Source organism: Rosa chinensis, chromosome 3, assembly GCF_002994745.2.
Source record: "Rosa chinensis cultivar Old Blush chromosome 3, RchiOBHm-V2, whole genome shotgun sequence".
Lineage (NCBI taxonomy): Eukaryota > Viridiplantae > Streptophyta > Magnoliopsida > Rosales > Rosaceae > Rosa > Rosa chinensis.
Window position 1 is genome coordinate 23690483 of NC_037090.1, and position 13440 is coordinate 23703922.

Genomic DNA, 13440 nt, shown 5'->3' on the forward strand with positions numbered 1-13440 from the left:
GGAGCTTTATATATTCCTTGGCACCCTCTGGATCAGGTTTCTTTATCAAGTCGTTGAGACAAGCAGCCCAAACATCCGTGTTGGTCTTCCAACCAGGCTGCACAGCCAAAAGTGCTTTTCTCGTCAACTCAATTGCCTTCTCAGTTTGATCATGATCAGGATGCACTTTTGCAAAAGAATACCATGACTTTGCATCAGGTTTTGCACCCTTCAGTATAACCCTTTCAATAATAGCTTCGGCCTTGTCAAGAAGACCTTTTCAGGAATAAGCAGCAATCAAGTGATTTGGGATACGAACATCATAAACTGACTGCTGAGATTCCCACTCTTCAAAGATCTTCTCGGCACTCTCACTGTCGCCAATCTTCAATAGTGAGGTTATCATGATTCTATAACCCTTATTGTATACTTTCATCTGACCCTTGTAAAGTTTCCATAGTCTCATAACATTATCTTTCTTCCCTAGTGCTGCATATTGTGGCATAAGTGCTTGTATGCTTCCCTCTGTCTTTCGGACTTGGTATCAGCTCCTCAGACTTCTTTAGCATTGCCAAAGCCTTGTCCTCATTTCCAGCTTTCATATAAACACTAGCAGTATAGCCCGCGCCATGCTGCGGGTTTGTTTGCTTGCCGCAACACTTCTAACCAACGTTAACTTTTCTTGACCAATATTTGTTGTCAAAAGTAATGCTTCACTTTTGAAGATTTCATTCAATTTAAAGAGCTCCAGATTAGAAATTCCTTGTAATTACTATCACAAATCAATGCGCAGCACACATTATCTCCTTTGCAGCAGATAGGAGAGGTTCTCATTCAAAATGTACAAACAAAGAAAGAGATAGGACGAACACAGAATCATATAAATCAACACTCCAAAAGCAGGTCATCCGAAATCGGCATTCAAAGGATATGCAAGCTTAAAGCGGGACTGCACACAACTGTGCAACCACAACTTTTGGGTCGAATAAACATAATTGGCATATTAGAAGATACATTTTTTTTTTTCATTTTAAAACACTCACTCTAGCCAACAATATAACAAACACAGTTTTGTTCAAATAATCTTTTGCTTGATTCATCAAGTCTGGTGCAATGTTAAAACTGAAAAGAAAAGAACAAACAGATTTAGAAAGAGAAGCAAATGAAAATTATATTGAACTTATGTCGAAAGACTGTTATACACAACACAAAGGGGAGGATCTTCATCTTTTTTTTAAATGTAGTAAGGAGCTTCAATTGACATGACAAAAACGTCTAAAAGTCCCAAGTAAAACAACCCAAACTATTCTTCAAGCTCTATGCTTCTCTAATATAGTAACTACAGAATTCATTCAAACTTGCGACCCTAAAAATTTGCGCAAATCAGAATAGCATAAAGTCGAATAAGAAATAGCTAATGAATAAAGCTTTTTGTTATCTAATTCCTCATAGAATACTGATCCATGCACTTTCACTACGGTAAATAGTGAACCAAACTATATTAGAGATTCAAAATAAAGTGGTTTTGAAATGAAAGCTTTAACCAAATGATCTTTTCCATCTTGCAATAGGTCAATAGATTTTGTTTACCTTGTTACAGGATCAGCGTAATGGCAGACCTGCTTGCATACAGAATCTGCATAAACAAAGAGGAACAACACCATTAGGCTCAAAACAGAACTCCACCTAGTAACAAATAGTATAACTATATTGCACCATTAGAACTGCAGTACATTTCTTTTCCTGATATCCCATACCTTCTTTTCCTGATATCCCATACCTTAACCTGGAGAAAACACAAAAACCAAAGAAACAACACAATCACTTAGAAACTAAACCAACTGCAATATGAGGCAGAATTACTTATCTACAACTTTCCTCCTACCAGATTTCATTACATTTTCCCTCATTCATGTGCAACTAACAATGTTCTTAATCTGATTAGTCAATTTCAACTTTTCGGAACTTCTCTCAGCAAAAACAAAGCACCATGGGTCTGGAAAATTGAAGTGGACACTTACAGTTTGATCACCAGAAACTGTCACAATTTTAGTATCATCCTGTAAAAACATTACATTGCATAAGCACCATATTACATCTGCTACATTTTCACAACAATAAGGAAAAAATTCAGCAAGTAAGAAAAAAAATAGTAAAGGAAACAGACCTCGCTTGTCAGCTTGGCATAGTAAACAACCCCAAAACCACCTTGTCCAATCTTATCGAAATCAGCTAACAAAAAACCAAAATTCAAAAGGAATTAGGAAAGATGAATTATTAACCTGAAGAAAATCAGAGGAGAAAACGAAAAATAAGAGGACAAACCATACCCCAAGACAGATACGTTCGATGGATTATTAACCTGAAGAATATCGTCCAGATTAAGGCCACTATGGGGAGATTTCCCTGCTACATTCCAGGTTGCCACAAAAGCTCTGAAAGACAAACCCGAAAGGGGTGTATTTAAAAAGTGGCGGCATATATTGTAGTAAGGAAAGCAAAATGAAATAGAAACAGGGAAAAAAAAAATTCAAATTATGATTACCGAAAAGACTGAACATATCGACCCACAGGCATTTGAGCCCCTCTGCCACTTATAGATTGACTATCAAGCACTATATCAGATTGTGCTTCTGAAAGAAGATAAAAGCAAGGTAATTTTCATGCTATAAAATAGGTATAAGCTTTCAGCTCTACTTTCACCTCACCTATCACACATATTTTAGTTAAATTGTCATGTAAGGAAGATAAATAGTTCCTGAACAGAGACATCTACACAAACTATTTTTAAACTTTTATTTATCCATGTGTATTCATTCTGAGTCTTGGCTTATGCCTTTACAGAAATATTGTCAAGTCTATACTACTGCAATAAGAAAGAGTAATTATTTGGTTCTATAAAATGAATTATACCTTTCTATTCTCTGCCTCTTCTTCTGAATTCAGTGAGAATAAACAGCTATGTAAAAATATTCAAGCATTTCCTTAGATTTCAGTTGTTTTGAAGAAGGGAATCAATTGCCCTGCAACATGAAAATGCAGAATGATTAAGCATAGGAACCAATGATATGAAAACATCTAACAATAAAAATCCAATCACATTATATTGAGGGGATACATAACTCGTGATAACTGTTGGATACTCAAATGCAAATTGATCTAAACACACCAAGTTTTACCATTCGTCAGACAAAGAACTCAAATGGGCACTTCTATATCCCGGGTTAAAGTAACAGAAAGCTGTTGAGAAACAAAGATCTCTGTGTCGCAAGACTTGTATAGATTCTATGTATGCCCTGTAAACAGAATGTCCAGCTACAAATAAAGTCTGGACATTAGATACCATGGGCAATTAAATCCTTCCATCCAATCAACAAATTGACACAAACAGAGCAAACACAAATGTCTAAAACGGGTTCCATTAATTGCAACACATCCAGTAGATAAACACAAATGATATCTCTCCTTAGTTTAGGAGTTAAATGAATAAAGCACAAAGTCCAAATGTAGGCAACAGCAAGAAAAACAAATAAAGAAAGGAAAGTATTTATAAGATTGAGAGAAAACAGCATAAAAAGTTGTGGATCCGAAACTGGTAAGAATAGAGCATGGTTGAGTTTGGAGGAGGATTTTACATGCAATGTTGAACTGAATGAAAATAGAAACAGAGCAACTGATGTTGTTGACGGAGGTCATACCTTCTGTGAAAGAAACCCGATCTCCAAGCCTTTTGGGAGCAATTCAACCTTAGAAAACTGCAAAACTGTAAGATCTGAATCAAAGTTACTGATTCCCATACCAAAATTTCATTTCCAAGCAATACTATTTTGGGTACATAAATGAGGTCGTGTATAGAGAATTTCGATTTGATCAGTGTAATAACAATCTGGAAATTTAAAAATGGATTTTATTTTTGTACGCATCACTTAAACTTATTGCTTTCTTCTCCAAATGAAAAGTGAATAATTCAAATAACTGATAATAGAGTTATGTATAGCATACAAATTAGTGAAAACTAATATCAGTTGAAACTCAATGAGAACATAAAATTCAATAAAGATTGAAGCAGACAAAATTGAGACAAAAAGAATTTCAACGCTATGGATATGTGAGAAACGCTTTGACTATAAAGCAGCAAGTACAATTAAAAACCACAGGCATTAGGTTAAAGTTTGCATCACGGATTGCAGGAAGACTTTTAAAAATCAAGCAAAAAAGAGACAAAATTGAAATTTGATCACTATTCGCCCAACTGTGCCGCTGCATCTCAAGATGCAAGCAAGCACGGGCGTTAAGAGTTATCCAGAAATAAGAAGGGTATGCAATGTAGATAAGATCATAGTGCATGTAAATATTCATCATTCAACAGCAGAAAAGATGGGTACAAATCATCACTTCTTATTGCATACCCCCAAAAAAATTTGACATTTTCAACAAAAGAAACGACACCAGAAAGTAGAGCACATATTGAGTACCCCAGACAAACAAAACAAAATTACAATTATAAAAACCAGATCAGAAAGACAATCACTGATTTACCCTATCAAAATTTCTACATGAATGAAATCAGATAGTCATTCACCACCTTGCATCTCTTGGATGCGAATAAGACGGGGGCTACAATCACTATCATCATTTTCACTCAAAAACCAAATTCAACTTTACAAATTGCAAGCTAAACAAATACAACAGGGCTATAATAGTGGAAAAAAAAGTTAATACCCTGACGCAGATCTTGCAGTCGCTTTGGGGCCTCTTGAACTGCTCGACCCTCTTCTTCACGATCGCCTTCTTCAACAATGGAACCGCCTCCTTCAAAATCGAAACAGAAGATTGAAACAGAGTTAGATAAACCAAATGGAATAGTCGAATGAGATTGATGAAATAGATCTGAAACCCCTAGTGAGCGAGAGAGCGAAAGAGAGGGTCAATTACCAAAAAGTTGAATTGGGCTGCATCATAATAAAATGGGTTAACTGAAGTTAGATAGACGCTTCCGGATGCAAAACCTCTATCTAACCTAAACCTCAGGCTTCTGTCGGTGTCCGATGTCCTTCTGTACCATTTCCTTGTCAAATTCCATTGGCACATCAGCTTTTCCAGCAGCACAGAGTGCACGTATCATCATTCTGGAAACCACAGAGTCTGGTTCAAAACCGCATTTCTTTGGTCTCTTTCTTTTCCTCTGAAAAGTCCAATTTGGGAGGGTTCTTGTTGGGTTACGCATCAATAATTAATAATAGTAACAAATCAAATAAACCCCAAGTTTGGTTCTTTTTTGGCTCTACAAGCAAGGAAGCTCGTGGCCTAATGAATGAGGCTCATATATTTTGCAGAATACCAGGTTGGAGTTCAAATTCAAATCTGGGGTATAGTGAGAGACGGTTGGTTGGTGACTTGAACATGAGGTCTCTTCAACATTTATGTGCGTTTTTTCTCATAAAAACCAAACCAGACTTTCATTTTTTATTTCAAATTTTAAATCAGAATTGCATAGATACTTGGGGTTTTCTGCTAAACCAAAAGAAGCACATGCAGGTCTTGAGTGGCAGCACTCCCCTAACAATATAATCCTACCTTGCTCCTAGTACTTTCTAATATACTGAATAAAACCCGTACAAACTGTTTGGGGATCTGGTTGGGTGTCCAGGCAATCTACCAGTACCCAACTTCCTACATAACAAAACCTAACATCCACTATGGCGTCATCCGCACAGATCAATATTGTTTTGACCTTATATTTGCTTGTGATGGCCGCCACCACCGTGTTCGCATCATATTGAGTATTTGGCATAAATTGGGCACCCGGACCAACACCCATCAAATCATCAAACTTGATTTGCTCCCACAGGTAAACTCCTTTCAGTAGGTAGTCATTAGAAGTTGGTAATAAATCTATGGTACATGAACCGTGTTTCTCATATTCATGTTCCCAAAATTTAAGGTCTGCTTTACCCGAAATACCAGGCCAAGCTTTAGTTAGTGCAGCTTGAACGTCGCTACTAATCTGATAAGAAGAAATCGTAAAAGATAATTAGATATAGAGAGATTATTCAGAGCACCGCCGTGCACTTGCACCAACATAAATGAATGGTTAGATTGCATTAAATACATTTTTTGTTTATTAAAAATAAAGTTGATAATAAATATCAAGGGTTGAGATTATTTTATAAGGGTTGGGTCACTTACACCGTCGGTGCATAGAATAATTTCCATTAGATATAATTTAATAGACATGGAGTAGGTAAAATTGAATGAAAAAAATTCCCCAAATAAAGAACTAGTTAGAGATCTGTATATTCAAAAAGAAATAAATGAAAAAATAAAAACAAAAACATTACCCGAGGGTTAAATGGAGGAGCTGATGGACAATTATTAACTGGCACAAAATAATAGTTAGGACAATTATTAACTGGCACAGGCCATGTATGGTCCAAGGACTAGCGCTACCTTGGTTATAAGGATTTTGGATGACCAGCATGACTATATCGTAAGGTTTGTTTATCTGTGCTGGCACAGTTGCGGGGAATAAAAAAAATATGAAAGTGAGAAAATAAATGATTTCCATATCTTTAGAAGATTAATAAAGAACAAGTACGTTTTCTGCGGTGAAATAAAGAACAAGTACGTTTTTTGCGATGAATAAAGAACAAGTGTGTGTTGCTAGTTAGCTAGCTAATGCATTTATATAGTAACCTCAACCTGACTATTTAATTCACTCCTGAATCAATCGCATGATCAACCTATCTCTTCTGATTTTGGTGAGCCTTGCCTTCGGCATGGAAGCTGTCTCAACTACCCAACTCATGTAAATATGCTGAGTGTGACAGCGCCATTCATTCTTCCTCAGGCCTACAATCTGTTGTACAATCTGCCAGCCATTGACTTTCTCCTTCTCCCTTTTTGCCTACCTGTTCCTTTCTCTCTTCCTCCTTGGAGCGAAACAGCAGCAGCCTCTGTTTTTTCCGTTTCTTCTCTTCCACCGTGACTACCACCGCTTCAGTTTGCCCTACGGCCGCGTTTGTTTGCCCTGATTAGTAGCTGGATAGGACAAAATAGCTGGTGTTTGGTTCCTTCTCCAAACAATTAATCATCCTCTGCGTCTGTGTCTGCGTCTCCGCCGCGAACCCGAAATCGAACACGAAAACATAGCATCGTAATCGGGTTGAGCGACAAGTCAGGGTTGATCGTCTGCGTCTGAGTCGCCGAAACTGCCGGACCTGTTTTACTCGGCGGTTGATCCTCTGAATTGGCCATTATCTTCGACCGAAGAGCTGCGACGCCGTGGCTCTGGCCTCGAAGAGAGAGCTCCGCTGGGTTGTTGGGCTTGAAGAGTGAAGCTTTGGCGGTTGGCTTGGAGGATAGTGAGATGGGGAAGGGGTTGGCTGTGGAGGCCATGGACTCGGGTACATGTAGAGAAGAGGAGGTGAGTTTGCGTCTGAGTGTTGACAACGGATCTGATTCTTGTTCTTATCCATTCCAGCTCTAATCCACTTATACCAAACACATGAGAACATTAAAACAAATCCAATCCAATTATTATCCTACTTCATTCCACTTGCTTTGTTATTTCTGTAAAATAACCATATACATGCTCACAACATATGCACACAATCATAAAAGGGATTAAGGCTTACCTTCAGCAATTACTGGCATGGATTCCATCTTATGCAACTGCAAACACGAACACTGAATATAGCCTTCTGTTACTTACCAACTTGCTTCTCAATGGACAGAACAATGTGCAAAACGTCGGTAGTAATCAGGGACCAATTCATCTGTATATATAGGTGACTTAAACCTCAAGAAGCTTCCCATTAAAGCTATCCATATCGGTTTAGGTTTCCTAGTTAGATTCTTAATGTATCACAACTTGTAGCCTTCCTTGTAGACTAAGCAATAGATTACTATCCTTAATGAATTGATACACTATTCATTAAGTCACTAGTATTGATTTACTGTTTGTATCCATGTTAAACTAGGATTGATATTAAGCTAATCATCAATTACTTTATGATGATATGTGTTATGTCCATATTTGATCTTACAATCTCCCCCTTGGACTCACACATATCATGCTCGATGATTTGCACCAGAGAACATCAAAACCTACTTAACTTACTGAAGTGCGCGCCAGATAACAAACTTAAATCGAAAATCCATTCCAACATGGTCAGATCACAGTTACTTATGCAGAGCAAGAAACAGTATACATTTTAACAAAAATCCAGAGTTTCAAAACCACAAACACAAGCTCCTGCAATCCACATATGTCAAACCAGAAGTGATACAATATATGTTAATGTGTATCAACAAGTAAACATATATTAGGTCCTACTTTATGTTTCTAAAACCAAAAACTCAAGCAAATTTACTGAACACTGATGGCTTAAAGATATTGCTTGAACCTTAACATCATGCTTCACATGATTTAAGCCATCTGATAGCAAGTATAACTTTAAACACAAAATCGATAATTTTCAGAACATTCAACAAAAACTGCAGTAATAACCAAAATCTGAAAATACCTCAAAATTTATTAATAATAAAATCTGTCATTACAAACAAGTTGTGATAAACAAAATAAAAGATCACAACTAAAACACAAGAACTCAAAAAACCTTAGAATTTTAAATGCTCCAACTGGACTAACTCTCTACTGAACCTAAGCATCTAAATTAGCTAAAATTCCAATGCTTGCTGTATGTTTCTGGAATGCTGCTACTGACAATGCCTTAGTGAAAGGATCTGCTAGCTGTGAATTTGTGTCAATACTCAAAACAGCTATTTCACCATGCTTTACTCTTTCTCTAACACTGTAATACTTTAGATCAATATGCTTGGAATTATTTGACCTTTTACTGTTCTTGCTAAAGAAAACTGCAGCCTCATTGTCACAATAAATTACAAGTGTTCCAGCCACAATGTGACTCAATACTTTGGTCTGCATGAGAAAATTCCTAATCCAAAGTCCTTCACACACAGTTTCATATACTGCAATAAATTCAGCTTGCATAGTAGAAGTTGAAACAAGTGTTTGTTTCATGGTTTTCCAAGCAATAGCACCTCCTGCAAGCAAGAACACATATCCACAAGTGGACTTCTTGGAGTCTGGATAATTCCCTGCAAAATCCGAGTCTGAGAATCCAATGAGTTTCAGATCCTCCACTTGCCTATAAACTAGCATGTGACTTTTAGTTCTCTGCAGGTATCTCAACACTTTCTTCCCAGCTACCCAATGTTCATGGCCTGGATTAGATTGGAATCTTGACAAAATCCCTACTGCAAAAGACAAATCCGGCCTAGTGCAGACTTGTGCATACATGAGACTTCCTACAAGTCTGGCATAAGGCTTTGACTCCATATTTTCTTTCTCAACATCACTATTGGGACTTTGCTTCTTGGTTAACTTATCTCCTTTGGACATGGGAACTTCTCCAGCTGCACACTTCTCCATACCAAATCTCTTTAAAATTTTGGTAACATAATTCTGTTGAGACAAACCAAGTAGTCTCTGTGCCCTATCTCTTTTAATCTCAATACCTAGTACATAGGATGCTTCTCCTAAGTCTTTCATGTCAAAATTCCTTGATAGAAAACTCTTGGTATCTTTAAGCAATTTAATGTTACTGCTAGCCAAAAGTATATCATCCACATAGAGTACCAGAAAAATAAAATTGTTCCCAACAGTCTTCAAATAAACACACTCATCAACAAGATTTTCTGTAAATCCAAAAGTAGAAATCACAGAATCAAATTTCTTGTACCACTGTCTAGAAGCTTGTTTTAGGCCATAAATTGATTTTCTTAACTTACACACTAAGTTTTCACTTCCAGCTCGCACAAACCCTTCTGGTTGCCTCATATAAATCACTTCATCTAGTTCACCATTCAAGAAAGCTGTTTTAACATCCATCTGGTGCAGCTCCATATCAAAATGAGCCACTAAAGCCATGATTATCCTAAACGAGTCTTTTGTAGAAACTGGAGAAAAAGTCTCAGTAAAATCAATGCCCTCCTTCTGTGTAAAACCCTTGGCAACTAATCTTGCTTTATGTCTCTCTACATTGCCATTTGCATCTCTTTTGGTTTTGAAAACCCATTTACAACCTATAGGCTTCTGGTTGGGGTCAGGTTCAACTAATTCCCAAACTGCATTTTGACTCATGGAATTAATTTCTGCTTCCATTGCTAGCTGCCATTGATGAGATTCACTACTTTCAATGGCCTGATTAAATGTAGTTGGATCATTGTCCTCTGCACAGTCCATTTCAATTTCTGCTTCTTGTAGATAAACAATGTAGTCACTCTCTTCCCCCCATAAGTTGGTTTTCTTGCTCTCTGTGATCTTCTAGGTTGAGCTACTAGAGGATTTTGAGGTTCAGTTACTTGACCAGTTACGTGGTCAGTTACTTGGTCAGTGACATGGGCAGTGACTTGACCAGGTACAGTTACTTGGGTAGTTACATGGTCAGTGACATGGGCAGTGACATGGGCAGTGACTTGATCAGGTACAGTTACATGGTCAGTGACTTGGTCAGTTACTCGACCAGGGACAGTTACTTGGTCAGTGACATGGTCAGTCACTTGACCAGTTACTCGACCAGGGACAGTTACTTGGTCAGTGACATAGTCAGTTACGTGACCAGTGACATGATCAGTTACATCTTGTTCTAAAGGCAATGCTACACTTAAATTCTCATCTGACACAATTTCCTCAAAAACTGAGGTTAAATCCTCAAGGTTTGTATTGTGAACTTTTTCACTTAGAAACTTTACTTGATGTGTTTCAAAAATTCTAGGTGAATGATGAGCAGAATATAACTTATAGCCTTTAGATTTATCTGGATAACCTACAAAATAGCAACTAACAGTTTTGGGGTCAAGTTTATTCAAGCTTGGATTATAAATCCTAGCTTCTGCATGACATCCCCAAACATGACAGTGATGAAGACTAGGTTTCCTGCCACACCAAAGCTCAAAAGCAGTATTTTCTATGGCTTTGCTAGGTGTTCTATTACAAATATAATTTGCAGTTTTTAAAGCCTCACCCCACAGAAATTTAGGCAAACCAGTTGTACACATCATGCATCTAACCATGTTCAAAAGAGTCCTATTCTTTCTCTCTGCAACACCATTCTGTTGTGGATTATAGGGTGTTGTGTATTGAGCTTTAATTCCATTGTCTTGCAAAAACAAGGCAAATGGACCCTTTTGTTGGCCGGATTCAGTGTACTTTCCATAGAACTCTCCCCCTCTATCTGACCTTACTGTTTTGATTTTCTTTTCTAGTTGATTTTCTACCTCAGACTTAAAGATTTGAAAGGCTTTCAATGCTTGTGCCTTTTCTGAAAGTAGATAAATATAACTGTATCTAGAAAAGTCATCAATGAATGTGATAAAATACACATTCCCACAGATAGTTTGATGCCTAAATGGTCCACATATATCAGTGTGTATGAGTTCTAATAAATTTTGGCTTCTATATGCAGTCTTCTTTCTAGTATTAGTTATTTTTCCCTTAAAGCATTCAACACAGTCTGTTAGATCAGAAAAATCAAGTTCATTTAGGATGTTGTTTTTCACCAAAATTTTCAGTCTCTCTTTTGAAACATGGCCGAGTCTTCTATGCCATAAAAATGCAGACTTTTCATTTAGTTTGGTTCTTTTAACACCTATTAAAGTGTTAGTACTGTTTGTGTTATTTTCAACAAGTAAAATTTCTTGTTGAGCCATTGAACAATTTAACTGTAAATAATCATTCATAATAACACCAGAACCAATTTGAACAGAATTTTTAGAAATAAGAATTCCATTACTATCCATAACAAGTCTACAACCAGATTTTACTAAAAGAGAAACCGAAACCAAATTCCTTCTCATGGAAGGTACATAAAAAACATTGTCCAAAACTAACAATTTTCCTAATCCTAAATCGAGCTTTAAGGTTCCAATAGCCTTGACTGCCACTCTCATGCCATTGCCTACACACAGGTTCACTTCATCACTTTTTGGGATTCTCCTCCTTATGAATCCCTGCAAAGAATTAGTAATATGAATAGGTGAGCCTGAATCTATCCACCAAGACTGTGGTTCAACATTTATAAGATTAATTTCTAAAGAAAAAACTGTATTAGAAAAAATCTTACCCTTTTTGGCTAACCAATTTTTATAGCCAGTGCAGTCCTTTTTCATGTGTCCTACTCTTTTGCAAAAGTAGCACTTGAACCTAAATGGCCTATTTTCCTTGGCCACTGCAGCTGTTGAACTCTTAGTTATGGCTTTGATAGGCTTGAGCTTATTTTGGGGCTTTTTCCTTTTAGGCTTCTCAATGAGGTTAATGGTTGTAGCAGGTTCCTTTTCTTCCTTGATCCTAGATTCTTCATCCACACAGATGGATATAAGTTCATCTAGAGTCCAGTTTCCCTTTTGAGAGTTGTAACTGGTCCTAAGATGACTAAAACTGTTAGGCAAGGAATGTAGTGCATAATGCACTACCTGCTCATCCCTAACCCCCATCAAGAGCTCCCTGAGTCTGCCATTTATATTGATCATCTTCATAATATGCTCTCTAACTCCCCCTGAACCCATGTACTTCAAATCATGAAACTCCTTGGTTAGCCTAGCAGCTTCTGCCTTTTCACTTTCTTTAAACTTAGCACCTATGAGTTCCAAAAAATCTGATGCTAGCTCAGGTTCTTCTATACTTCCTCTGACAGTCTTGGACATAGAGGTACGAATGAGGTTCTTAGCCATTCTATTGGATCTATGCCACTTCTTGTAAAGATCAGTTTCCTTCTTAGTGCTCTTTTCAGTTAACTCTTCAGGTTTATCCTCAGTGAAGCAATAGTCTATGTTCTCATGCATTCCCATATAGTTCTCTACAGAATCTAGCCAAGCTCTATAGTTGGTTCCAGTTAGCATCAAGACACTGTTCAAGTTCATGTAAGAGTTACCTAAGGAGCAAAACAAAAATTCGTGTGAGTTCTCAATTTGTAAAGAAAATAACTTTAAGTTTTCTGTGTTTTATTTAGCTTTAAGCAACCAAAACAAGAACATACAGAAAACCTAAACAATCCATACTTGCATTCATATCAGTCCATAACCAAAAATAATGTTAAGCAACACTTTTGAGCAGAAGCATAACATCCTGGAGTTCTTTATCAATATACCATGTTCAATGAAAACAAGTTATCCAAAGAAATTTATCCACATCTTTAGACAGAAGAAAAATTTTTAAGTATCCGTATTTATTTTCATCAAGCACGCATATTGCTGTTTTGTATTCTAAAACCATACTTGACCACTTCTTTGGAAGATAAAACTGAAGCATAGTTTTAAAACACAAAACACAATTTCAGTTTTGTTATTCGATCAGTTACTTGATTAGTTACCTGACCAGTTACTTGGTCAGTGACCTGGCCAGTTACATGGTCAGTGACCTGGCCAGTTACATGGTCA

At 37.0% G+C, this 13440-nt stretch overlaps 1 protein-coding gene, 1 long non-coding RNA gene and 1 other non-coding gene across 5 annotated transcripts; all 3 read right to left on the minus strand.

Annotated features, from left to right (window-relative positions):
• Window positions 1–2892: 2892 nt before the first annotated feature.
• On the minus strand, window positions 2893–5190 carry LOC121052157. 2 transcript variants are annotated; one of them, XM_040516281.1, is made up of 4 exons: window positions 4915–5190; window positions 4702–4791; window positions 3678–3742; window positions 2893–3002 (listed from the first exon to the last, which is right to left on the minus strand). In XM_040516281.1, exons 1-4 carry the CDS (start codon window positions 5068–5070, stop codon window positions 2972–2974), a joined length of 342 nt encoding a protein of 113 aa, XP_040372215.1. In that variant the 5' UTR covers window positions 5071–5190; the 3' UTR covers window positions 2893–2971. The 2 variants fall into 2 exon arrangements, with proteins under 2 accessions (XP_040372215.1, XP_040372214.1); XM_040516280.1 differs by having other exon boundaries at window positions 3678–3751.
• Window positions 4538–4619, minus strand: LOC112195613. Its single transcript, XR_002934668.1, has one exon. It is a non-coding gene; the product is annotated as a small nucleolar RNA U31b (small nucleolar RNA).
• A 352-nt stretch (window positions 5191–5542) lies between the features above and the next one.
• LOC121052354 lies at window positions 5543–7520 on the minus strand. 2 transcript variants are annotated; one of them, XR_005808799.1, is made up of 2 exons: window positions 6321–7520; window positions 5543–5986 (listed from the first exon to the last, which is right to left on the minus strand). It is a non-coding gene; the product is annotated as an uncharacterized LOC121052354 (long non-coding RNA). The 2 variants fall into 2 exon arrangements; XR_005808800.1 differs by having other exon boundaries at window positions 6430–7518.
• Between the last annotated feature and the right edge of the window lie 5920 nt (window positions 7521–13440).

Bases quoted from the DNA above. Each gene is read 5' to 3' on its own strand.
- LOC121052157 (XM_040516280.1), bottom strand. From the start codon at position 5,070: ATGTGCCAATGGAATTTGACAAGGAAATGGTACAGAAGGACATCGGAC. The intron at 4,792-4,914 runs GTAATTGACCCT...TCGATTTTGAAG, and splicing joins CAGCCCAATTCAACTTTTTG to GAGGCGGTTCCATTGTTGAA. The intron at 3,003-3,677 runs GTATGACCTCCG...TTCATGTTGCAG, and splicing joins TCGGGTTTCTTTCACAGAAG to GGCAATTGATTCCCTTCTTC.